Source organism: Hydra vulgaris, chromosome 01 (assembly GCF_038396675.1).
Source record: "Hydra vulgaris chromosome 01, alternate assembly HydraT2T_AEP".
In the NCBI taxonomy this organism is placed as follows: Eukaryota; Metazoa; Cnidaria; class Hydrozoa; order Anthoathecata; family Hydridae; genus Hydra; species Hydra vulgaris.
The window spans coordinates 35577897-35605360 of record NC_088920.1 but is presented as its reverse complement, the minus strand read 5'-3'; the positions used below and the strand labels follow the sequence as shown (position 1 = coordinate 35605360).

Sequence of the window (27464 nt, the reverse complement as noted above, 5' to 3'; positions counted from 1 at the left end):
TTAATTACACAATTATAAATAAAAAATGAATATAAATATTACCTTTTGTATAAATACAAAGAATAAAAAGTAATCGCCATATGTAATAATATTTAAAAAAATACAGAATAAAAAAAAAAACAATATAAAAATAAAAATACAGTATAACCACAAAAATAAAAATGTAAAGAGTTTAAAACAAAATACAGGTTTTAAAACAAAGGGAAAGAACAATTTAATAATTTATAAAACATACAGCAGAAAAAATTACAATTAAAAAAAATGCAAAAACATAAAAATTTAAAAAAACATGCAAGCTGAAACTTTTTTAAAGAAGATCGACCTCAACCATTAGCTTCTGAAAACCGGGTGGAGGAGGAAATATAAATCGAGAAAAACTAACATCAATGATGCAACCATCATCCACTGTAAATAAATTTGTTTACAAAATGTTATACTATATTATCATATTGAATTTATTAACAACTTTATTAAATAATTATTTTAAAAGTATTGTTTTTAATTAAGCCAAAAAATAAAAAATCACGCAATGGAAAGGATAAATTCAGTAGCCATTAGTCCCCACTATTTCTGCCAAGATATCGGATTTTAAAAGGTTTTTATTCAATTTCTGGTGCCTTACACAGTGTGTCACAAAAATAACCGAACTTCATATTTAAATCATATAACATGCAGCACCATCCATTGATAATTTGCAGCATGAAAAAGATACATTCATCCTCTTTCAAACGCATCTACATTCATGTAAATCGGATGACAGATGTGAAAGTTACAGCCATTTCAATAAAAGAAAAACGCGTCCTAATGTTACAAAACGAAAATGGAACAAAGAGCGAATATAAAATTTTGTGTTAAACTTGAAAAAAAATTCGCTGAGACATACAAATTGATGAAAAAAGTTTATGGTGATGATTGTATGAGTCGTACTCAAGTTTATATGTGGTTTACATGATTCAAAAATGGTCGTGAGGATTTAAATGACAATCTGAGGCCAGATCGTCCAGAAGCTAGTAATCGTGCTGAATTGGTGGAAAAAGTCTGTGAAATCATTGGTATCAATGCAAATTTTACTACGAGAATGTTACTGAGGAATTAACTATTTGGAGAATTTTAACTCAAGATTTGGGTAAAAGAAAGGTATGTGCGCATTTTGTTCCACATCAATTAAATGAAGACCAAAAAATTGTTCATGTGGAGCATTGCAAAGACATTGTTGAAACTGTTGAAAACGATCCATACTTTCTTGATTCGATCATAAATGGTGATGAGCCATGGTGCTTTAAATATGACCCTGAAACTAAGCGTCAATCTGCTGAATGGAAGTCCAAAGTCGAGCCAAAACCAAAAAAATTGCGTTTCCAGAAGTCTTGAATCAAGACAATGTTGATTACTTTTTATGATTCGAAGGGTATTGTCCACAAGGAATTTGTTCCAGAAGGTTGAACTGCTAATGGAGAATACTATTTAGGCGTTTTAGATCGTTTGTGGAAAAGAATTTGTTGTGTTAGATCTGAATATCCGGGAGGAAAACAACTGTTTTTATTGCACGACAATGCACTGCCTCACAAGACCAAAAAAGTGAACAAATTTTTGATGAAAAAACGGATTTCTCTCATCAACCACCCTCCATATTCGCCTGATCTATCACCATGTGACTATTTTCTATTTCCAAAACTGAAAACCAAGATGAAAGGAGCATTTTATGATGATATCCCAGCCATTCAAACAGCTGTAACCAAGATGTTGAAGAACATTCCTACAAATGACATAAAAAAATCTATGCATGCGCTGGTTGATCGTGCCAAACATTGTTTTAAGTCTAATGGAACTTATTTTGAATAAATAATAACTTTCAATGATGATATAATGTGTGTTTTATTTTATATCCAAAAAGTTTGGTTATTTTTGGGACACACCGTGTATAATGAGAAACAAAAAGATATTTAATTCTTTATACATTTTTTTTTACTACCACTACTAGTTTTTTTGAAGTATTTACTTTTACTTAATAATTTACTTTACTTAAGTTTTATTGGAATTTTCCAGTTTTGCATAATCCCATCTTTTCAACGTAGATACTTATATTAAAGAGTATTTACATTGTTTCCTTCAGTTATTTATCTTTATTTTATGACTGCTTAAAGCTTCTTTTAATAATGAAAACTTAATCTCTGTTGCTTATGAAATCAAATCTCCTTTGCTTGTATTTATGATACTTGCAATTGTAGCTGTAACCAGGAGCAACCTTGTAGTAGAAATATTTTTCAAAGAAATATATTTTTTGCTGACTTGAACTTTGTTACAAGATTTTGTGGCAAAAAAAAGAAAAAAGAAAGCGTAACACATGTAAATGTAACTCAACTTAGCATACATATTTATATTGTTAAAAGTATTATTTTAAAGTGTAGTAAAATTTTTTAAAGTAAATATTTTATTAAATTTAATTTTGAAAATATTAAAAAAAAAATTTTAAACAATGTTAAATATTTTTTAAACAATATAACAAAAATTGGAAATAAAATCTAAATTTCGTATTTGAAAAGGATTATATTTATTGTTTAAAACAATCTTATACATAAAATAATAATTGTTTGTTTTATCATTTTGGCTTTTGATATTTAATAATGTAAGGCGATAATTGTTTATGGGTGAATTTCTTAACAGTTAACATTTTTAACACTTACCATTGAGATATTGGTGAACATAACTTTTATAAAGTTAAATTCATTAAATTATAACTTTATAAAGTTATAATAAAATCATAAAACTATAATTTTATTATAATTCATAAAAATAATTTTATTAATTCAATATCACTAAAACTTTTTGAGATATTGAATTAATAAAATTAAATTGATTTAAACTTTAAACTTGACCTCAATCGAATTGAATAAACTTCATAAATTAGTTTAGAGAAATAATTTAAAGAAAGTTTAATAACTAAATTCTCTAAGACATTATTGCCTCGTTCTATAGACCTTTGCTCTATAGAGCGAGACAATAATGGTTTCTCGGGAAATGCTTTTATAAACAGTTAATCATAAGCACTTTCAAAAGTATACATAATCCAACAAAAATTCATTGATTTAAAAGTATACATAATTCAACAAAAATTGTTGTATTTTAAAATTAAATACTTTAAATTAAATATGATAAAAAAGTTTTAACTTAAAGCATTTTCATTTCTTTAGCTTTTTATTGAAAGAATAAACTATTTTAAAAATGCAGTAAAAATATTTTCCTTAATAACTAATTATGACTTTTTTAAAATAATTTAATAATATTTAATAATTTTTTAAATAAATGCTGCATAAACTATATTAAAAGACAATTTAAATATTCCAATAAATTAAAGTTTTCCCTTATCATAAACAGCTAATGCATATTTATGAAAAAATAAATAATTCAACTCATTACCCTCACATTGAGGGTAGGAAGGCGGGAAAAGGCATGCAGTTACATGCCTTTTCTGAACACAAACATAATAATTTTTTTAATAACTTGGGCGCAGCTCTTTGCATGTTCTACTAATTTGTGCATTTTTAAAGCACACTGAAAAAATAAAAATAAAGAAAAAAATCAATAAATAATAAAATTAACTAAAAAAAAGAAAATAAATCTTAACAAATGAGAAAATAAATAAGATTATTAAAAAAAAAAAAAACTATAAAAATAACAAATATGTTTGTTTTTTTTTAATTTAAAAACGTTTCACTTTAACTTTAGAAAAGATGAAAGTTTTAAAGTTATTTTATCCAAACTTTTAAATTACTTATTTTCTAATGTCTATTAAAGTGAATATTTGATCCCACACCCAATACCTATCTAGCAGTGGCGTCACAAATATCTAACGTTATATCTTTAAGTGCTAGGCTGCATTATGATACTTGAAAAATTATTAGCTTTGAACAATTAATCGAGACTAAATTAAAAAAATATATTTTTATGCTTATATTTTTTCTTGCTTATTTGTTTTATTATTTGCTAAGATTTTTCCAGTTTATGCTTTGTTTAACTTGATTTTTTAAGAACATTTTTAAAACACGCAAGTTATCAGAACATGCAAAGAGCTGTGGCCAAGTTATCAAAAGTTACCTCTCCTCAGAAGGCTTGCTCATCTAAGCCTACAATTTTAGATTCTGCATTTTCTTTTACATTTGAAAAAATTGAAAAAAATTAACTCATTTTCTTTGAAAAAAAAATTTAAGATTTTTTTGTTAGAAACTAATTTGAAAAAAATTAAATTTAACAACTTTTATTTGAAACTGATTATTTCTATTAGCTCTCATTCTTTCTATTTTTATACACCTTTATTTTTTAACTTATTTTCAGAGCTCTTTTTGATCATACAAAAAACAGCAAAATAATAATAAAGATATGTAAAAACTTTCCCTGTTTGTTTGGAGCATTTTCTTATAAGTAAAACATTTTTTGATCTTATTTGAAACAGAGATCTCTAATTTTATATAACTCTAAAGTAAATGAAATGAAAAATAGAGTTTAAATTGTCTTCAAAAAGTTTATTTTGAAACCGTATATGAAAAAATTTTTGGATAAAAAAATCTGTTATACATGTTTAATGAGATTCTTTTTCTAATAAATATAATGTAACAAAATTATTTATTTAAAAACATCATATTAATACTTTTAATTATCATTAATACTTTTAATTATTATTAATCATAATTTATGAAATAAAAGCATACCACAAATAATTGGCCGAACCACACCTTTAATGCCACGCAAAGGACAGTGAAGATTCTTTCCATTTAGAAAAAAATTTAGCTCAACATGGTCAAAACCGATGCCCTAAATAAACTGAACTTTATAAAAATACAAAAAGTTACTAAAGTAGTGTTCTAAATAATGGATAAAATTTATATTTAAATTAGCATTTTAAAGCACTTAAGCATAATGGAAAAAAAATAAAATATTTAAAAGCATCAAATTCAAAATGAAGCCTATTTTTGATAATTAAATATTATGACATTATTTATGACCTTATTTAATCTTTTTGAATACGTTAATAAAGTAATAGCTTTCTTTTTCATAAAAACTAGTTTAAAAAAGTTGAAGTTTTATAAAATCAGCTTTCAATATTTTAAAAATAATTATGACACAAATATATATATATATATATATATATATATATATATATATATATATATATATATATATATATATATATATATATATATATATATATATATATATAATTTTTATAAATAAAAGGAAAGTTATGTTTAAAGATTACAAAAAGTTATAAAATCAGTACTAATTTTTCTTAAGATGAAACTAAAGCATTTAGTCTGGATTAACCTAGGATCAAAATAAACATAAATCATTCATTATAATGATTTATGTATTAATAATATTCTGCTTAGAGCAGAATATTATTAATACATAGATCATTATAATGAATGATTTTTTAAATGTGCTAAAACAGCATATTTTGTAACCAAGTTATACTTTTTTCAAAGCAACGCCCCTAGCAACAAGTTGTTTATATCAGAAAGTAGGTCTTTTAGAGTTTTTCATTGTTGTATACTAGATTTGTGACACTAGAGCCAGTAACTTTTCATGTTAACTTGATTGAATAAGTCATGACTTGCAACTAGTGGTATTTTATATTTAGTGTGTGTGTATATATATATATATATATATATATATATATATATATATATATATATATATATATATATATATATATATATATATATATATATATATATATATATATATATATATATATATATATACATTATATATTTAGTATATATATAAATATATATATATACAGTGAGAACAGAATTCAATTGTTCAAAGTAATTTTTCAATAAAATTAACATCTTTGAATAAAATACTGTATCATGCAGTAATTATGAAGAACTTTTTTCTCTCCAATTATTCATTTGGTAAAAAAATTGTTAAATTTGTCTTTATGCTTTTGAATTACCTGGTTAAGAATTTGAAACAAAAAGAAGGGGATAAAGGCACATAATATAATTGTACAAGAAAAACTTTATAGGTTAAAGAAAAACTTTATAGGAAAAAGTTTTATTAAAATAACTATTTATAACAGTTTATTAAAATAACTGAGAAACAGTTTCAATTTTTTGTATTTTATCAATATACTTTAATATTTAGTTGGCCCTCCTTTTGCTTTAATTACATCTAACAAGCATTTCGGCATTGATTCTACTAGACATTTGATTTGATTATTGTCAATATTAGACCATGATTTAACAACAGCTCTCTTCAAATCTTCTTTTTTCGTAAATGCTCTATTACCTATTTTCTTATCTAATAAAGTCCATAAATGCTCTATTGGATTCAAATCTGGACTCTGTGAAGGCCAATCTAAAATATTTATGCCATTTTCATCAAAAAAGGTTTTAGTTTTTTTAGCAGTATGTTTTGGATCATTGTCTTGTTGAAACAAAAAACTGTTTCCCAATTGAATTCTTTTAGCAGATGATTTTAAATTTAATTTCAATATATTGTTATACAAATCAACATTCATAGTTTCATCAATAAATTCTAGTTTACCAACACCATTCCATACCATACAACTTCATAACATTACACTTCCACCACTATGTTAAACTGTTCCTCTCGTGTACTCAAATTAAATGCTTCGCCACTTTTTCGCCAAACTCTCTGCGCACCATCAGATTTTTTTAAATAAAACTTGGATTCATCAGATCAAAGTACTTTTTTTCAAAATGATGCTGGCATTAAATAATACATTTTTGTAAAATTCATTCTTCTCTTCAGATGATTTTTTGTTAAAAACGGTTTTTTTCCGAGCTATACATTCACTAAACCCTGCTTTATGAATGCGATTTCTAATTGATGTTAGTGAAATTGTGCTTCCTGTTAAGTTTTTCAGATGATTTGCTATATTTGTTGCACTTTCAAACCAATTTTTTTTAATCATTCTTAAAAGTTCTCTATCATCTTGTGAGGTTGTCTTCAGCTTTTGTCCTCGTCCAGTACAAATTTCAAATATTTCATATTGTTTGTATTTATTTACAATGGCTCCAACTGTTGTAAATGGAATATTTGTTAGTTTTTCAACTTTTCTATAAGTATTTCCTTGTTTAACCAAGTCTTTAACAAGTTTTCATTGAGTAGTATTTAAATATTTACCTTTGGGTGCCATAATGTTCGATGAACAGAGTTTTTAATGACATTTCTTATCAAAAATGTTAATATTCTAGAATAGTATAAATTCAATAATAAAATTGATATTTTATAAATTAAAAAAAACATAACATTCATAACAAATAATAAAACAATTTTGTACAATTAATTTTTGCGTATGCAAACTAATACCTGTGTAAGTAAAAATTCAAAAATTGTATAACAAACACATTTTCTTATGTTTTTACGGATTAATTATAAACAAGAAATAGCCATAACAAATTAAAAAAAAAATTGGTCCAGTTATTTTCATTATTAATCCAGATAAAAGCAAGTTTTTGCAAAATAAAATGCAAAAACTACTTTGTACGATTAAATTCTGTTCTCACTGAATATATATATATATATATATATATATATATATATATATATATATATATATATATATATATATATATATATATATATATATTTGTTACTTGATAGACTGCCTGCTCCAACCAAACCCTCAGTCGATGTTGCAGCACTCCCTTGCGAGTCAGGCTATAAGATAGTTGATGTAGCAACACTCTGTTGCGAGTCAGGCTATTTGTCAGTCGATGTAGCAGCACTTTGTTGCGAGTCAGGCTATAATAAATATATAGTTTTATAGATTGTTGCATTTGGGAGTACGAAAGGAAAAAAATGATTCTTATGCCAACAAATACGGCACTTTTAATTACTTTTGACTTTCGTCCAACATTTGCGTGTTGTCAGAAAGTTAAAACCATTAATTTAAAAAAACCGCAAAAACGCAAATTTAATTGACCAGAATGTTTCTAAAAACATTCTGGACATTTTTAAAACATTCTGAATGTTTTTAATAATATAAACAATGTTTTTATTTTTATTTTTTTTAATAAAATGTTTTTATTTTTATTTTTTTTAATAAAATATATATATTTTTTTTTACTGTAAATCATGCATGGAGTGTTGCTACATCGACTATCTTATAGCCTGACTCGCAAGGGAGGCTGCAACATCGGCTGAGGGTTTGGTTGGGGCAGGCAGTCTATCAAGTAACAAAAAAAATTCCGGTCTTGCATTTTAATTTTTACATTTTGTCAACAAAACTTTCTGACAACCAGTTAGGAGTTTTTCCCCTAACGTTAACATAGCATTGCGAATTTAGAGTGTCAACATTTTATATCATTATTGATAAACTTGAAGATCAAATGCAAAGAAGAAGAGAGATATACCGCAATACCATTGAGAGATTTTTATTTAAAGCTAATATAAGCCCAGATCCATATCAAATTCAAAGTTCTCATAGTTCTTATGTTGAACGCACCAAGAAATTATTGAATTTTACCTGGAGAATCTAAACAACAACTGTGTACCTCAGTTGCAACAGTTTAATGAGTATTAGCAGCATAAAGAGTATTTTTTTTTTGCTACCCACAAAAAAAATTCATGTCACGCTTCCCTTTACTACTTGATTATATTTTATCGAAACTGATAAAATTGAAAATATTTCCCCTAACGTTAACACAGCATTGCGAATTTTTTTGACTTTAATGGCCACTCATTGCAATGCTGAACAATCATTTTTGAGGCTAAAGCATTTAAAATGACCTCAAAAAGTATATTCTTCTTGCATTATAACAATATTAAAAGCTTTATCTTGATATGAATTAGAAAAATTTAATTAGGAATTGAATAAACTTATTCCAATTAAATATTTATATAACTGTAACAAGGAATTGTATTTTAAAATGCAACAATGAAGTTTAAAATGTATTTAAAATGAATAAAATATTAATTCTAATACTTTATTCATTTTAAAGTTAAATTGGTATCTTCATACAACAAATAACGTTGTATGAAAAAAAAAATTTATGCAACGTAAAAAAAAAACTTTTTCTTAATTTTTCAAAACTTCTTGTTTGCAGAGTTAGATTTTTTATCAAGCCCTATATTTAAAACTTCTTGAGTCATATTTTTCCAACATACAATGTTACTCAAAATTGCAAAAGTGGATTTTTTTTGTCACAAATCACTGAGTAACTAAGACTAACAAAATACAAAAAATATGTTGCAGCATTAAAAAAAACAACCAATAAAGAAATATAGGAAAAATTTTAATTTGTATTAACATATATATATATAATATAAATAATAAGTAACAAAGACTAACAAAAAAAAATAGATAGCATTAAAAAAAAACTCCATTAAAAAATGAAAGAAAATTTTTAACATTTCTAAATAATTTTAAATTGTAATTTAATTTGACTCCTTAACTCGAACTAACATCTTCAATCTTCAAAAGTTTAGCTAACCAGGAACTTTACTCAAATACTTGTTATGAAGGATTCAAGTCACTGGGATTTAATTGTATTAATATTTACAGGCTTTTAATTACTTGAATCAATAACTTCTATCAAATTTTTAGAAAAACAACATAATTTGCAAACCATAATGAGTAAGATAAAACAATGTTTAATCTGTGTGACTTATTTTAAAATTCTTTTATCTCATAATATTAATCACTTATGCAAATTTTACTGAATATATTAGAGTTTAATCAAAGTGAAACTTACAATATAATCACCTTCATTAACAGGGAGATTAACTTTATCAACTGCTACATTTGAATGCCACAGTGAACCATCAGATAATAACACCCAACTATAATCATCTTTACCAGGAGGAATTGCACTTAAATTACATTGTGTAGTTGCAACACCAACTGACCAAAAGCCTAAAACATATAAAAGATAATACATAACTTTTTTAAATGCAATATATATTAAAGGTGTGCATAGTACCAGATTTAGACCTGGGAATCTGGTATTCTGATGGTTTTGCTGGGTAACCAATACTAATAATTTCTTTTTGCAAGTACTAATTGATATTTTTGACATACAAAACATTTAAGTATAATATAGCTATTTGTTTAAGTAATATTTTAAAATTGTAAAAAAATTATAATTAGTATTTTTTTTAGTTTACAATAATAATTCTCTTAATAACTTGAAAGTCTTACAGAGTAAAGTCTTAACTTGAGAGTCAATAACCCCAAAACCTTCACTACACACCAAGACCTATTTACTCATTGCTTTGTAAACTTTTGTAAACCTTAAAATAATGTAATTAAGATCTTTTGCTTTTGTAAAATTAAAATTTTTTTAATGAACATTTATTGTTCTTTTGTTATTACCAATTGAAAAAATATTATAACTGACATAATGTAACTGACATAATTTAACTGACATAATATAACTGACATAATGTAACTGACATAATGTAACTGACATAATGTAACTGACATAATGTAACTGACATAATGTAACTGACATTCGTAACTGACGTAACAGCAAAAAGAGTTTGAGTTTAGTGTATGATCTCATATAATCTTTAAGGTAGTACCTGGTTGAATTTCCCCAAAAAAGTCCTTCATGTGCCATGTGGAGGACATGGATTAGGTTTTATATGATTTAAATTTAATCTTCTGATGAATTGCTTAAGTTTTATATAATCAAGAAAAGAGTGTCCCAAATAACAACATTTTTGAAAAATCTATGCTGCCACCAACACTGGATTTAAAAATTTTTTGAACAAAAAATAATTTTAGGGGTCTCACAAGACCCTTGAACATTAGACGGGCCCATATAATTATTAAAAAATTAGTTCTTCAAAAGTATATCATGTTGGGTCTCAAAAGAAGCATAATTGAATAAAAATTTTAAAAACAATCATTATTTTATAGAAAAACATTGCTTAAAATTTCCCTGCCTTAGGCTTCTTGGTTGAGTGAAGTCTTGAGATAATGTCTTGATAAAAATACTCATCTTGAACAGATGTTAACTGCATTCATCTAAATTTCCCTGCCTTGGGACTCTTGGTTGAGTAAAGGCTAGAGATGGTGTCTCCAGCATTTTGCATAGCTCATTGCTTAGGAGGCTGTGGTCTATCTATGAATGAGTCAAGTTCTCTTTAAACTAAAAACATGCCAAAAGCAACTCAAAATATTAAACACAAAAAACCATCCTCAACTCCTAAATGTTTTAAAATATCTTTTACTACTATTCATGGTCTGCGAAGCAACCTTCCATCAGTTGAATCTTACCTTTTGCAAAATTCACCAGACATGCTTGATTTTAGTGAGACTAATTAAAAATTCTACTATTCCTTCTTCTGATCTCAGTGTTGATGGGTACTACCCTTTGATCTGCAAAGACAAAATAGTCACATGTTTGGCTTGGGGGTATACATATGCATCAGTTTACCTATTTGTCGTGAAATCAGGTTCGAATCCTTTGACCATTCTCTTATGTGCTTTCGCCTAGCATCTCTTTACCTTAATACCTTTCTCTTTGTTCTTTATCATTCTTCTTCTTCTCAAGACTGTAATTTTAACTATCATCGCACTACTTCTTACTACCCTAGGGCAGAACGAGATTCTTTTTGTGATTTTCATCGTAATGGTCCTTGGATTGATGTCTTTTCCTATCAGCTGGAAAATGCCCCTTTTACATAACCTCCTGGATTCAGGCAGGAATGGAAGCTTTTATTCCTTCTCATTGGTTCCAAGTCAAGCCTCATTCTACTCCATGGTTTTCAATCCTATTGCTCTATGGCTGACTTGCTAACTGCTGTGACTGAAAGATTTTATCGTGCATTAGATTGAGGCGGAGAGGCTAGGACTATTGCTCTTGACATATCTATGGCATTCAACAAAGTTAGGCATGCTGGTCTTCTCCATTAGCTTGTTTCATAGGGTGTATCTGGGAAAGTTTTTGAGATTATCAAATCATTTCTTACTAACCGCTTTATTAAAGTCATCATAAAAGGCCAGCATTCTTCTTTATTTACGGTGACTTTTGGGGTACCTCAAGGTTCTATCCTTGGTCCTGTTTTGTCTATTATCTACATTAATGAGCTTCCAGACAACCTTTAAGAATTACTTTAACATCTAAAGCAACTCTTTTTGTCGATGACTCAACTTTATATTCCTGTCTTGACAAAAAGTCTTCTCTTTTGATCGTTTAGAACAGGCAGCCAATCTTGAATCTGATCTCACTTCTGTAACAGATTCTGTAAACAGTGGCTTGTAAATTTTAACTCCAACAAAACTCAGTTATTTACTGCAAACAATTATTGCGGTACTGTCAACATTCCTATAATAATGAATGGCAACCCTTTCACTGAGTCCTCTTCTTTACACCTTCTTGGATTATCATTTATTACTGACCTTTCATGGAAACCATATATACAATCGATTGCTAAATTAGCATCTGCTAAGGTTGCTTCTCTTTATCATGCTTGCCATTTTTTATCTCTTGATTCCATTCTCTACCTCTACAAATCTCTTATTTGTCCCTGTATGGAATACTGTTGTCATATTTGGGCTGGTTCTTCAAATGATGCTCTTTTTCCTCTAGACAATAACACAGTTATTGGACTTTGTCTAGATGAAAAATAACTACAATAAAACTAACAATAACTAACAATAACAATATCAATATATAACTAACAATAAAATAACTACATAAAAATATACCAAATAGAGTTCAAAAAATTTGGTTTACTACTAAATTTACTACATTTTTTAAAGAAAACTCTGGGAAAAAAAACTGTTGTTAAATGATTAAAAAGTTATTATGTGCTGTAACTCATTTAAAATGTCATTTGGTTACTAACTGAATGATAGCTTTTAAAAAATGAATTAAAGTGTATTACAAAACTCAATTATAAGACAATGCAATGTATTAAGAACTTTTTTTTTGAAAGATGAAACGATTTTGAAATATTTAGAGTATTGTTTTAATAACAATTTAGTAATCACGCAAAAAGTTTAATTATAATTAAACTTATTGTGTAAATATAATTATAAAAAACCTTATTTATGAACTTTAGATGTTTAGCTTGCTATTTTATTTCACATAAGGAAAATAAAATAACAAAACGAAAACTTTTAGACAAAGTTTTGTTTCTCTTTATATTCTTGACTTTAATATTCTTTGAATTTAATAATAATAACGATTACAATAAACTAACATAAGTTTTTAATTTTATTTATAAATTTCAATTTAATGTTGAAAAAAAAAAGCTAGTAAATGTAACTTATTTAATGTACACAATTTTTTTAAATTATTCATTTACTTTTTAATCATTAAGTTTACCGTAATTATCTCTTTTATTTAAAATGGGCCTTCAAAAATTACTAACCTTTAGTAAAAGTTATATGAATAGAATTGCTAATATTTAAATGGAAATGAAAATTAAACAATAGTAAATACACTTATTAAACACTTATGTTTTGTATTCAAATAGTTAATGTCTATATAATCTAATACACTATATAGACTCTGTATACTATATTAGATTGTATATAGACAATAAGTAATTGAATACAAGACACAAACATTTAATAAGTGTTTACTATTATTTAAATTTTTGCAAATTTTTTGCTATTTGTTAATATTTATTAAAAATTATTAAAAGTATTCTAAACACTTAATAACTAATTAAATGAATATTAAATAAAGTTATTAAATAATATCTTGAATAAATACTAATATCTAAATATCTAAAATATAGATATTAATTTAAGATATAAATATATCTTGAATATAGTTACTAAATATCTAAAATGGTTAAAACGATTTTCAATAAATATTTTCAAGTTTGAAGAAGCCAGTGCTGCATTTGATAGATAATCAAAATTCACGCAACAGTATTGAAACAATTCAGCTTTGCTAGCAAAATAGAGTTGTGGCATTTCCTCCCTATAGCTCACATAAAGTTCAGCTGCTGAACTACAATGTGTCTATGAAACATTTAAAAAGTATGTGAACAGTGCATGTGATACCTAGGAATAAAGCAGTATTCAGGATAGAATTTAAAAATTTATGATATACCAGCAATTGTCACTTATAAATTGCCAAAAGAAAATACATCAGCCAACATTCAAAAAGTAGTGAAACATAACAGGCACTCCAATCAAAAAAGCATTAGGAAGCAGAAATTAAAAAAATTAGAAAAGCAGAGATTAAGGCAACTGAAAAATTCTAAAAAACAGCTGTTGTTTTTTTTATATTATTACATTTTTATTATTACAAAATTTGAACAGATCTAAGAAACCTAACCTCTAGAATTTTTTGTAAGCTTTCCTTACTCCCCTTTTCCATAATCCCCCTTTCCTTACTCTCGTTTTCCCTTCATTTACACTATTATGAGGTGCAAGGTAAAACAATGAAAAACCTTTGCAACTTTTTTTACTTTTAAATGATGTTAAGTATAATTGAAAAACTGCCAATCTTGTCAAACAATCTTGAAAACTTGTCAAACAATCTTGAAAAACTTGTCAATCAATCAATATTAATATATAATTTCTTAAAATAGTTGAACAACTCAAGGTCATTTATAAATAGCGTAAATTAATCTGAAGCAAGCACATAACACAATATGAATTTAAGGAAGCACCTAATAATGGTATCAATATGTAACCATTGATAAAAACAATATCTTGTAAAAATTAATTCACTCTAATATATTTACAACAATGTTAAACAGTTAATTAAAAAAATAGTTAAATAGAATCAATAAAAGACATCATCAAACTAAATATTTTTATAAGTAAGCACAACAAGGTGAGTATAATCAAAATATTTTTTTTGCAATCTTGTGCTCATTTTTAATTTATCAGTTTTTTTGTTACAAAAATATCTGCTTTGATTAATGAATGTGTGTATTTACTGTAGAGGCTTTTTTTAAACCATTTAGTTTACAGAGGAGTTAGGGTTTTCCCTTTTTCTATTTATCTTTTTTTATTTGTTTAGTTTATAAAGTGTTTTAGTTCATGATTTCACTGGATAAATTTGAATAAAAGGAAAAAAATTATTCAACTTTTAAAGCTGCTTTTTGTATGTGTGTGTGTGTTATTTACCTCCCTAAGGTCGAGGAGGCTACTTTATTGTTGTTACAACCCTTTATATCCAAAAGACAATCTTGATAAACAAATCGTTGCGCAGAGAAACAAATTGCACAGATATTACTAGGGACATGGTGGGGATCAAATTTGGAACTCCTTGCTTATGAAGCAAGCCCTACTATTACAACTATTTTTGTTTTTACCACACAAAAGGGTAAATCCAAAAATAAAAATATAATTTTATTTATTATAATTTAATTAATTTTAAAATTTTCCAACAAATTTTTTTTTCACGACAATACTTATTTTGGGAGTTAAAATCTTTATTATACCACGGAAAGCGCCTCGCTCAACATACTCCTCTAATCTTCAAGATTAAAAATTTTTCAGATTCATAAATATCTGAAAAATATTGATATGAAAACTCTTGATATGAAAAAAAAAAAAAAAGAGATATTATAAAAAATTGTTTTGCAATCATTAGTTTAATAGAGAAAATCCTTTAAAAAATAATTTTTAGCAGGAAAACTATTTGTTTCTTTTCCGCCAAATGCAAGTAAATATCTTTGAGAACATTATATATATATATATATACAACCCTCAAAACCCATTGAACTTCAGTTCAAAAAAAGAGTGACTTAGTCAAAATTTTTAATCAAATTGTTTTTTTATTATTTTTTTTTTACTTTTACTTACCAAGTGTAGAAGGTTAAAACCTTGAATGAAAAAAAAAAAAATTCTATTTTATTATTGAATTTATATTTCTACAACTTTATTTTTAGTAAATTAATAAAACCTTCACAAAAAAAAATCTGCTTATCAAAAAGATACCTAAATATAACTATTTAAATGTTACTCAATAAAGTTGTTAAATACATTCATAAAGCAGGGTTTATTAGATATAGCTTATAAGGAACTATTTTTAACAAAAAATTATATAGAGGAAGTTCATATACCTAGGGCCGCCTTATAAATAGGGCCACCCTACTTTATTTGAAAACTATAAAAATCTAACTTATTCTTCTCCATCATGTGATTACTTAAAAAAATTACTTTTTAATCTTATTTTGTTTAAACACCCTAATTTTGTACTCAAATTATTCATGACACTGCAATCTAACTAATTCATTTTGGTCAATTCTTTTTTAAAACAGATTTAAATATTAGGACTTGAATAGTTTATATTTAGGGGAACTTGCAGGAGATTTATGAGCAACATTGGTCTGATTTTTATCAATTTTTTAATTTCTGTTGTGACACTTTCATACAGAGCTATGGTTTATAACAAAATAACTACTGCCACACTGCCTATTTTGAAGGAGTAGTGATACACATGTACAACAGTGATTTGTTTTCCTCAAAAAAAAAGTGTGCATATATATATATATATATATATATATATATATATATATATATATATATATATATATATATATATATATATATATATATATATATATATATATATATATATATATATATATATATATATATATATATATATATATATATATATATATATATATATATAAAGAACCCTTAGATGTTGTCCGAAAGTTTTTTCCATATTTAGTTGACAAAAAGTAAAAATTAAAATGCAAGACCGGAATTTTTTTTTTATTAATTGATAGACTGCCTGCCCCAACCAAACTCTCAGTTGATGTAGCAGCACTCCCTTGCGGGTCAGGCTAAAAGATAGTAGATGTAGCAGCACTCCCTTGCGGGTCAGGCTATTTGTCAGTTGATGTAGCTGCACTCCCTTGTGAGTCAGGCTATAAGATAGTCGATGTAGCAACACTCCGCGCATGATTTACAGCAAAAAAAATAAAAATAAAAACATTTTATTAAAAAAATAAAAAATAAAAACATTTTATTAAAAAAAATAAAAATAAAAACATTGTTTATATTGTTAAAAACATTCAGAATGTTTTTAAAAACATTCTGGTCAATTAAATTTGCGTTTTTGTGGTTTTTTAAAAAAACGATTTATTTGTAATTAAATTAATGGTTTTTACTTTCGTCCAACACGAAAATGTTGGACGAAAGTCAAAAGTAATTAAAAGTGACGTATGTGTTGGCGTAAGAATCACTTTTTTCCTTCCGCTCTTCCCAAAGACAAGCTATAGATCTATATATATATATATATATATATATATATATATATATATATATATATATATATATATATATATATATATATATATATATATATATATATATATATATATATATATATTTATCAAGTCAGGTTATCCTGCTACTGGTAACATGTAAACCAGAATAATCAGCTTCATGTCCTGCTGCCTTGTAAGACACGCTTTTTGAGGCAAAGGCTAGGAGAAGTGCCTAGAAGCTCTTGGTTGAGTTAAGGCTATAGATGGTGTCTCGATAAAAATACTCATCTTGGGCAGATGTTAAATGCATCCGGCTACTGTCTTGTAGAAGACCTCCTAGGCAAAGACTTAAGGAGTAAACAGATTCCATCTGTCAACCAGCCTCGCACCCCTTCTACATCTATTAGGCTGGCGCAAATGTATTTTTAATACATTGTTTCCAGTTTAGGATGTTGAACTCTGGATCTTTTTGACTAAATATATGGGTTCTGCTTGTGTCTGTTTTTATGCCTAGGCAACTCATTCTATTATCTCCTAATGAGGGTACAGCTCTAAAACTCAGTTTTGAGGTTCTGAGGCCGGCTGGTAGTTGGATTTCTCTGTGGTAGCTCTCAGAGCAGAACTCTGTGGTAGCTCTCAGAGAGGCTGATTCCATCAACAACTGAAAAATATCAAAGTATTAACAGTGCAATGTTGCGCATGGATGATGTCCCTGTTTGTACTTTTGGTGTGCATTGTCAAGGCCATATTTAGGGCTCTTTGCTACGGCTTAGGGCTTATTATTAGTGATGAGGCAATTACTTGGGCTAATAAACAGTGTACTGAGTACTATCTATGCTTTGAGTCAAGTTCTTTAACAAGTTTAAAAATGAATAAAGTGCCAAAAACTGTAAAACACAAAAAACCATTGTCATCACCAAGTTCTCTAAACCTATCATATATCACTAATACTTGTATTCATTGAAGTAACTTTTCTTCTGTTGAGTCTTACCTCTTGCAAAGTTCACCAGACCTACTTGCTCTTTTTGAGTTTAATTTGAGTTCAGCTGTCTCATCTTGTGATCATAGAGTTGATGGGTATCTCCCTTTGATTCGTGAAGACTCCAATAGTCGCATGCTTAGCCTGGGCGTTTACATTCGCAAGAATTCACTTATTTGTCAGGAAACTAAGTTTGTATCCACAGACTATTCTTTTATGTGCTTTCATTTAGCACCATTTCACTTGATTCCCTTTCTCTTTGTTCTATATCGCTCTCCTTCATCTCAAGACTGCACTCTTTTTGATGTTATTTCTGATCATATTGACCAAGCCCTCTCTCTTTATCCATCAGCCAATATTGTTGTTGTCAGTGACTTTAATTGTTTTTATTGTTGTTGTCAGTGACTTTAATGCTGTTGTCAATGACTTTATCACACTGAATGGCTTGGCTCTAGTGTCAGTGACTATGCAGGCATTAAATTTGAGTTAGAGAAAGACAAAAATTTTTCCCTTTCTCTGACTCAAATAGTAAACTTTCCAACTCGCTTTCCAGACAACCTGAATCATTTACCTGTTCGACAAGTGCTTATCAGGGTCTTGTTTTCCAGCCTGCTGGAAAGCGACATCTGTTATTCCTTTTTCCAAAAATTCTGGAGAGCGATCTGATTCGTCTAACTACCGTCCCATTAGTCTTCTTTCTATCATAAGCAAGGTTTTTGAGCCTTTAATTAGCAAACACTTATCTTGAATCAATATGTATTTTGATCTTCTCATTCTAGAGCTGATTTGCTAACAGTAATAACCGATAGGTTTTATCATGCATTACATAAAGGTGAAGAGGTTAAGGCCATTGCTTATGACATTTCTAAAGCTTTTGATAAAATTTGGCATGGTGGTCTTCTCCATAAGCTTTCTTCGTATGGTGTATCAGTTACCATTTTAAAGATATTTGAATCCCAATCATAGTATAAAAGTTGTCCTCGATGGACAGCACTCTTCTTCTTATTCTGTAACTTACGGGGTTCCTCAAGGTTCAATCCTTGGCCCTATACTCTTCTTAATTTACATTAACGATTTTCCAGATATTTTCACATCTAAGGTGTATTGTTTGCAGATGATACTACTATTTATTCATGTCATGATAAGAAGTACACACTCTCTGATTGCTTGAAGGGGGCATTTGAGCTTGAAAAGGATCTCACTTCTGCTACAGCATGGGGGTCACAGTGGCTGGTTAACTTTAATTTAGACAAAACTCAATTTTTGTCACCCAATCATTATTGCAATAATTTAGATCTTCCTACATTTATGAACAGTAATATACTCGATGAGTCATCTACCCTTCATCTTCTAGGATTAACTCTTACTTCCAATCTTTCTTGGAAACCATATATCAAATCCATTGCAAAATTAGCATCTTCTAAGGTTGCATCTCTTTATCAAGCTTGACACTTTCTTACTCTGGATTTTATTCTCTCTCTATAAATCTTAAATCTGTCCTCGTATGGAATAGTGTTGCCATATCTTCTAATGATGCCTTTTCTCTTTTCTTCTTAAGACAAGGTGCATATATATATATATATATATATATATATATATATATATATATATATATATATATATATATATATATATATATATATACTTATATATAAAGGCCTTGTTTTAAAGCATAAACTAGTGTGTTATTTACTTACGATATTACAATTATACAAACGGTAAGATGAAAGAAGTAAATTAAGTTAAAAAAACCACTTATGAAGTTTGAATGATTACATTTAATATTCGCGCTATATACAAATGTAATAACTTATGAAAAAACAAAGAAAATTTTGTTCTTATTAACCTAACTTTTCCATCAAAAATGTAAAGAATGTAAAGTGTAATTATATTTAATAATTGTTTTAAAGCTAACAATCAATTAGCTTTACTTGTAAACAATTGTATATGTATATAGACATATTTGTCTATAATATAAAGACATAATTGTAAATATCAAGAGAATTAGTTAGCATATAAGTTATGTTAAACTGCATTAATCTAAATGAGGCGCTTTACGTTTAACTAATAAAGTTCTTTTTAATGTGAAACAACAAAGAAAAAAGACGCTATAGGCGCATAAAAAAAGAAATCATTAAATAAACATAATTTAAAAAATTTTATTTATCATCTTGCAAGAGCAAGAATATATATTTAGGCAACTTCTCATAACCAACAATAACAAATTCCACAATTTAAGAAAAAATTAAAAAATTTTATTTTATATTACCACCACTTTTGATTTTTTAAACTATGTTTGTTTGTTTGTTTTGTTGTAATGATTTTATAACAAAATGTTTTTTCATTTGATCAAAAAAATGAGAAAACATTAATTATTAGGGTAAGGTTGCCAATATTGTACCGGCACCTAAATTGCACTTTTGCTGTATCTAATTTTTTTTACAACCCAAAAAATATCTCTTGACTAAAATTTTTACTTAGGTATGTTGAACTAATGAATCAATTGTTTTGTGAGATAAAACTAGATTCTGGTAACAGTTTCCTCAAATTGATATGATGCCAAAGTTTTCTTATTTTTGTGGTTCAATGTTTAGAGTATTACTTTAAACATTGGGTTAAAGGTTTTCTGTTTCGTATTATTAATATAATGTGCAGTAATATACATCATTTTCCAACCAAAATTCTAGCTACCATTTTAGTAAGTTACATATTTAATATAAAAGTTATACCTCACAGGGCTTCTGAGGAGACGCGTGCGATCGCACCTCTTATTTGACCACGCATATAATTTTTTTTGTTGATAAATCGGCCACGATATTTTTGCATATATTAAAAATGGCATGTTTTAGAAAAGCACTGAAAATCTAAATGAAATGATGCTTTTAAATTATAATCATGCTTATAATTACATTTGGATAAATAACTTAAATTAAAACATATATATATATATATATATATATATATATATATATATATATATATATATATATATATATATATATATATAAGTTTTAATTTAATCTAATATAATTGCTCTGTTCTTTTAAGAACATTGAGCACTCTATTGTGTAGAATACTTTTTAAAGTTGTTTAAATATATATATATATATATATATATATATATATATATATATATATATATATATATATATATTAAATAAATAACTTTGATCTTTATAAATGTTTTTATTTTACGCGAAATGCTTTTAAATAAAGTTTTAATGTTGCAATTTACTTCTGTTTACAATAAACACATTAAAATTAAGAAATATATATTGTTATAATAATTTTAATATATTTTAATAATAGATAAATAATATATATATAATTATATTTTTATTTTTTTGTTTATGTTTTTTTAATATAGATTTAATTTCATAAACATTTCTATAACTTGATTTATTTCCGTCTTTTAATGCAAAAAACCTTTAGGGCTTTATCAAAAAAACTAAAACCTTTTTTTGCTAAAACATTTTCTTTAATAAATGCAACGATTTTTTATTATTATTATTTATTTTTTCATCTACAATCAGTAAATCATAAATATTTACATTATTTTATACTGAATCCTAAATTTTTTTTACTAATTCAAATCGTTTATAACTATTTCTATGATTAATTTTATAAAGAACATTTAATCAACGGGTTGATTAAAGTCGTAAAAAAAAAATTATAAACAATAACGACTTTATCCAAAAATCGAAACGTTTCAATTTAAAATCACTTTAAAAGTTTAAACGTTTCGCTGTGAAGCCATTCCATTTTTTGCAACAAAAGGAATCAGAGACTTTAAAGCAAAAAACATTAGCACAAAAAAATTGTCTTTAAAGTCTTTCTGTATAAGACGTTAAAATCTTTTTTACGAAAGACTTTTTACAAAAGACTTTTTGTTATAAAAGAAAAATCTTAAGGATAGGTTGAAAAAAAAAAAGAATTAAAAAATAATTTGTTTTTTAAAATTTATTTTATAAGCCTAATATTTTTTTTTAATCTCACTTTTAATCTAATTTTTTAATTTATATTTTAATTTTCTATTTAGTTCAGTTTGGATTTTCAGCGCCTTTTTAAAGCACGCCATTTTTAATATATGCAAAAAAATCATGGCCAAGTTATCCAACATAAAAAATTATATGCGTGGTCAAATAAGAGGTGCGATCGCACGCGTCTCCTCAGAAGGCCTGACCTCACTGATGATACCTATTTTCAGACTATTCCAGAAAAGTTTACAGTTTCATAGTTTATTAAATTCAAAACTTTTTTACATTGCTTGGCACAGAAAAAGATCTTACAAAAATCATTCAAAATGTACTGCAAATTAATATAGTATTTGTAAAACCAAGATAGGTACAATATTGGATTATAATGGTACCATTTAGGATTTTATTTCCTAAATTGTACCAATAGCATGTTTTTTAAAGTTTAATTCCCTATCAAATAACAACAGTTAAATTTTTGAATATTTCAACTTTTTTAGAACAGTTTTTATTTTTTAAGTTATAAAATATAATAAAGTCTCATTGTTTCTAATTTGTATTTTTTCTCAATTTTCGACTTTATTCTTAGAAGGTACAATATCAGCAACCTTACCCTTTAAACTTTAAACAACATCTTATAAAGAGTTAATTTTTTATAATTTAAAAAAAAAATCCTTTTTTATGGATATAACTCTAATGTTATTATTTTTTACTTGAATTTACGCTTGAAGCTATATAGCTCTTGCAATGTCTTCATTTAAATTTATAAGTATTATTTTGCAAAAAATAATAGTTTAGAAAATAATATTTTATAATAGCTACACCAGCTTTATATAAATAACAGATTGTGCAATATCAAAAAAGTAAAAACAGATATTTCCTTATAAATAAGAAAGGATTTTGATTTAAAAAGTTATTTAAATTTGAAAAACTAGTTGTTGTTTTTTTCATTGGTTTTTCTTTCTCCTTTTCAATTTTTTACAAAAATTTAATTCCTTGTAAACATGTTATAACTTATAAAACTGCATCAAAAATAATAGAGAGTTTAAACATACACGTGTTATCTCCAAGCGGTGTTAGTACAAATGCTAGCAAGTTTGCTACCATGACAAATTTCAAAAACGTTAAGCATAAAAAACTTTCAAAATGCGCGTTTCAAGTCATTAATTTTTTAAATTGAAAACAAAAGTATGAGTTTTGTACTCATTAATTATTCATGTAACGTACGTTTTTAAGCAGTGGTAAGAAATCAGATTTCTAGCATACATTTTAAAGGTGATGCCTTAGAAAGGAAGTTTCCCTAAGACTTATTAACTATTTACAAGAAATTTTTTTGTATTTCTACCACTGCCTTAACATAACGCTTGTATGCTTAAACACTCTAATCTAAAGCGTACATTAAACTTTTTGTCTTAAGGCAAGTGAAAGCGCAACGGTATATATTTTTTAAAAAGTGATACTTAAAAACTTAAATCTTTGTTTGTCACAAAAAAAAAGCACTGGTAAAGTCAGGGTTAGAGTTGAGTTTTTCTCTTTGCAACAAGCAATACTTTTTGTTAATTAATAACTTTTTAAAAGTAAAAAAATGTTACTTGCGAAGCCACATATTTAAGAAATAATGAAAAAAAAAAAAAAAAAACCATATTTTAATTCATTTATAAAAATGTTGAGAAAAGTAAGAAGTTAATTTATGTTAAATGATAATAAAAAAAGTAAATTTTATTATTTAAAACTCAAAAAAAGTTGAAACAAAACAGACACTCCACAATATGTATATTTACAAAATTTAAAAAGCCCGAGACTTGTCTAAAAATCGTGAAACTGATAAGATCATATCTCTATACTAGTTAATTTGTATTAATATAGGTATAATGACTTAAAATATAAAAGTCTATCATGTAGAAGTGTTCAGAAATTAGTGACCCTAGGTAAAATAAGCTTTTTTTAATCCAGAGGTGTACACTGGATTCTTAGATGTTTGAGTTTTGACACATACAGGCATTGTGCAAACTCCAAATTTTTGCATGTTTATGCTTATCTCAAATGAGAATGTTTTGTCTCCCAATTCAACAATCTATTAATTACCAGAGAAACACACATATGGCCTTAGGTACAAGCAAACTATATGGCCTAGGTACAAGACTTGATAGCAATATGAAAAATATCATCTATTAAAAAAACTAGATTGAGGGTAAACTTATTAAAGAGATCCCAAAGAGACAAGTTGTGTTCATATTAAAGAGAACGATAAAAAAAAATGTTTGGGCTTGGAATTTTTTGAGTAAAACAAAATAATAAACATATACTAAGAAAAACTAATTTTGTTGTTTTACTTAAAGCTCGCTGTCTCCGTATTAGCGGGTCGCTTTAAATCTTTAAAATATACGCCGTAATCTACAGACTTTAAAATTTATTCAAATACATTTAACTTCAAAGAGTTTTAGCGTATATGACATCATAGCAGAATTTCGATAAGAAATGTAAAAATTCTTTTTTTTATCAAATTATAGAATATATATTTTTTTCATTATAGAATTTACTAAAGAATTCATTTAGTTACTTAGTATTATATAAAAGTTTTTTTTTTCATTATAAATTACTATAGGATTTCTTTAATTATTTCATTTTCTAAATTTTGCAAAGTTCGGATTAAAAATATGAATAAATATTTTAGATATTTTAAGCTTGTCTATTGCAATAAATTATTTTTGAGTTATTTTTATTGTTATTAAATGATTACTATCCTTATTAAGATTCTGTTAAAAAAATTATTTTGTATTTAACATTCTGAAAGTTTAATTAACACCATTAATTTGCTAAACTTTTCATCGGGTACAAATATACTTGAAATTCTTATTTAATCATGCGAGAGTATATTTAATGAAACTTATTCTTTAAAACATATATTGCTTATTTTATTTTTAAAATTGAACAATTAAAAAGATTGCAAAAAAGTGTAGCATTATCAAGTCAATTTTAAAATTTAAATTGTTTAATGACAAAGTTTTTGATTTGTAATGTTTAGTTTTTTGATTTGTAATGTTAAGAGACAGGTTTTAATGTAGAATACTTGCCAAAAACAACATAAATTGGGAAATATTAAATGTTTTTTAACATGCGTTGCAACACATTGACAATTTGTCAATGTGTTGCAAATTGTCAATGTGTCAAATTCACCATCTGTCTTGAATTATTACCATAAAGCATTAATTATTGCTTCAATTAATAAAAAGCTGTCTTTAAATTTGCTAAGTATAAAATTTATAAACATTTCTAAACCAAAAATTAAAGAATTCGGCAAATATCTCTAATAAATGATGTCATTTACCAAAATTATTTATTAATCAACAATTTAAAAAATACTATTTTGATAGGAGAACTAAAATGTCAGCTAAAGCGATAAAAGGCTTAGATAAACTAGAAAAAGTCTGTGTTTGTCTGGGGCATTGAATTAAGGCATCGAAAAAATCTGATCATAGGTACACAAACTTTCCCAATTAAAAAGATTTAATTTTGCAAAATATATTATTTAATGTCAGTACCATTTAGGAAAACTTTTTTATGGTCTGAGGAATCTACATTCAACTTAAAAAAATCTGATGGTGCATAAAGATATGTATATACACACACAGATATATATATATATATATATATATATATATATATATATATATATATATATATATATATATACATATATATATATATATATATATATATATATATATATATATATATATATATATATATATATATATATATATATATATATATATATATATATATATATATATATTCAGATTAGAGTTTAAGGCAAAATGAGTACAGAAGGTATCGAAAAACATTAGAAACAGTTTTATCATGGAAATATAAATTCTAATTAAAAAAATTATTTACATTACTAAACTAAATAATTACAATCATCTTGAAATAATCGCATCTACAAACTATTTTTTAACTATTCCAGGACACGACATATCATGTTTTTTTTATGAACGTTGACTTACATATCTTTATTTGTTGACATTCTACTAATGAACATCTAAATAAAATTGGCTAAAAAAAATTTATTAACAAAAAAAATTAAATTGTTGTCAAAAAAATAATATATCTTAATATTTACTGTTTTTTTCTTCTTATTTTTAGAGTGTTTGTTATTTTCCACTACCAAAATTGATACAATTCAAGAAAAAAGTAGATAAGAATATAACGAAGATATTTTTTGATTTGTTTTTAAATAACTTTCAAGATTATGAAGTTTTATATAATTTAGGGCGTTTAAATAACTTATTTAAGTTAGATAGAAAATAATCTTGCTCTTCCAGAGCAGATCATTTTTTATTAAAAAATCATTTACAAGAACAATAATGTATTTTTAAAAAAATTAACAATACAGAAAAACAAATAAACCTAATGCCTGTATTCTGATCTCAAAGTATGCTTTATCTTGTAATATGTCAACATTTGCAAGCGCTGAACCAGATCCACAAACTCTTTGCCCATTTTTAATAACTACAACACCATTTCCTATACCAAATATATTTTACAAATTTTCTATATGTAAATATTGAACATTTATTTTTTTTAAATCTAAAAATTCTAATTAATAATGGGTCAAAAAACCAATTTTTTCACTATATACCTTTTTATATAATGTTATTAGCATTATTCAAACTTGATTATAATCAAAATTTATTTATTTTGATTATAATCAAAATTTATTTTTCACCTTAAAAAAACCCTTAATTAAGTATTAATTTAATTGATTAATAAACAATTAAGGGTTTTTTTAAAGTGAAACTTAAAAAGGGATCAAGACTGAAAATAAAGCTTTTTTTTCCAACTCTTCCATATAAAATATTTTTAAATCAAACTCCAAAGTACACATTTGTGTCACAATGAAACAACCTTGTCTGCCATAGCTTAAGTTTTAAAGGCTTAAGGAAGAAGAAAAAATGATTAGCTTCCGCAATAGTAACTAACAGCCTTAGAGAAGTAAATTTGTAAAAAAAAAAAAATCACAAACTCATAAATAATTTTTTTATTCATAGCAAAACTTAAATAATAGAAAATTATATTAATATATTACCCATTAACCTGGTGTCTAATATAATGTTTTCTTGTTGTTTGTTTATAAGAAAATCTTCATCAGATCCAGAATCTGAATCAAGCTTTTTGTTTTTGAAACAACACCCTATCAAACCTAATCTACAAAAGTTCATATACTTGTACATAGTATTAACAGTATAAAGTATTCTAACTGCATAGTTCAATTTTTCCTTTAAATGTTGTTGCTTCTTTTAACCACTAAATGATAAAATTTAAAATCAATAAAA

The 27464-nt window shown here is 26.0% G+C and overlaps 1 protein-coding gene across 1 annotated transcript; it reads right to left on the bottom strand.

The window, feature by feature from the left end:
* On the bottom strand, nt 1-27464 carry LOC105845342 (SPRY domain-containing protein 7). The gene is made up of 5 exons (XM_065788008.1): nt 27218-27464; nt 26539-26655; nt 9726-9886; nt 4707-4809; nt 1-405 (listed from the first exon to the last, which is right to left on the bottom strand). Exons 1-5 carry the CDS (start codon nt 27360-27362, stop codon nt 308-310), a joined length of 624 nt encoding a protein of 207 aa, XP_065644080.1. The 5' UTR covers nt 27363-27464; the 3' UTR covers nt 1-307.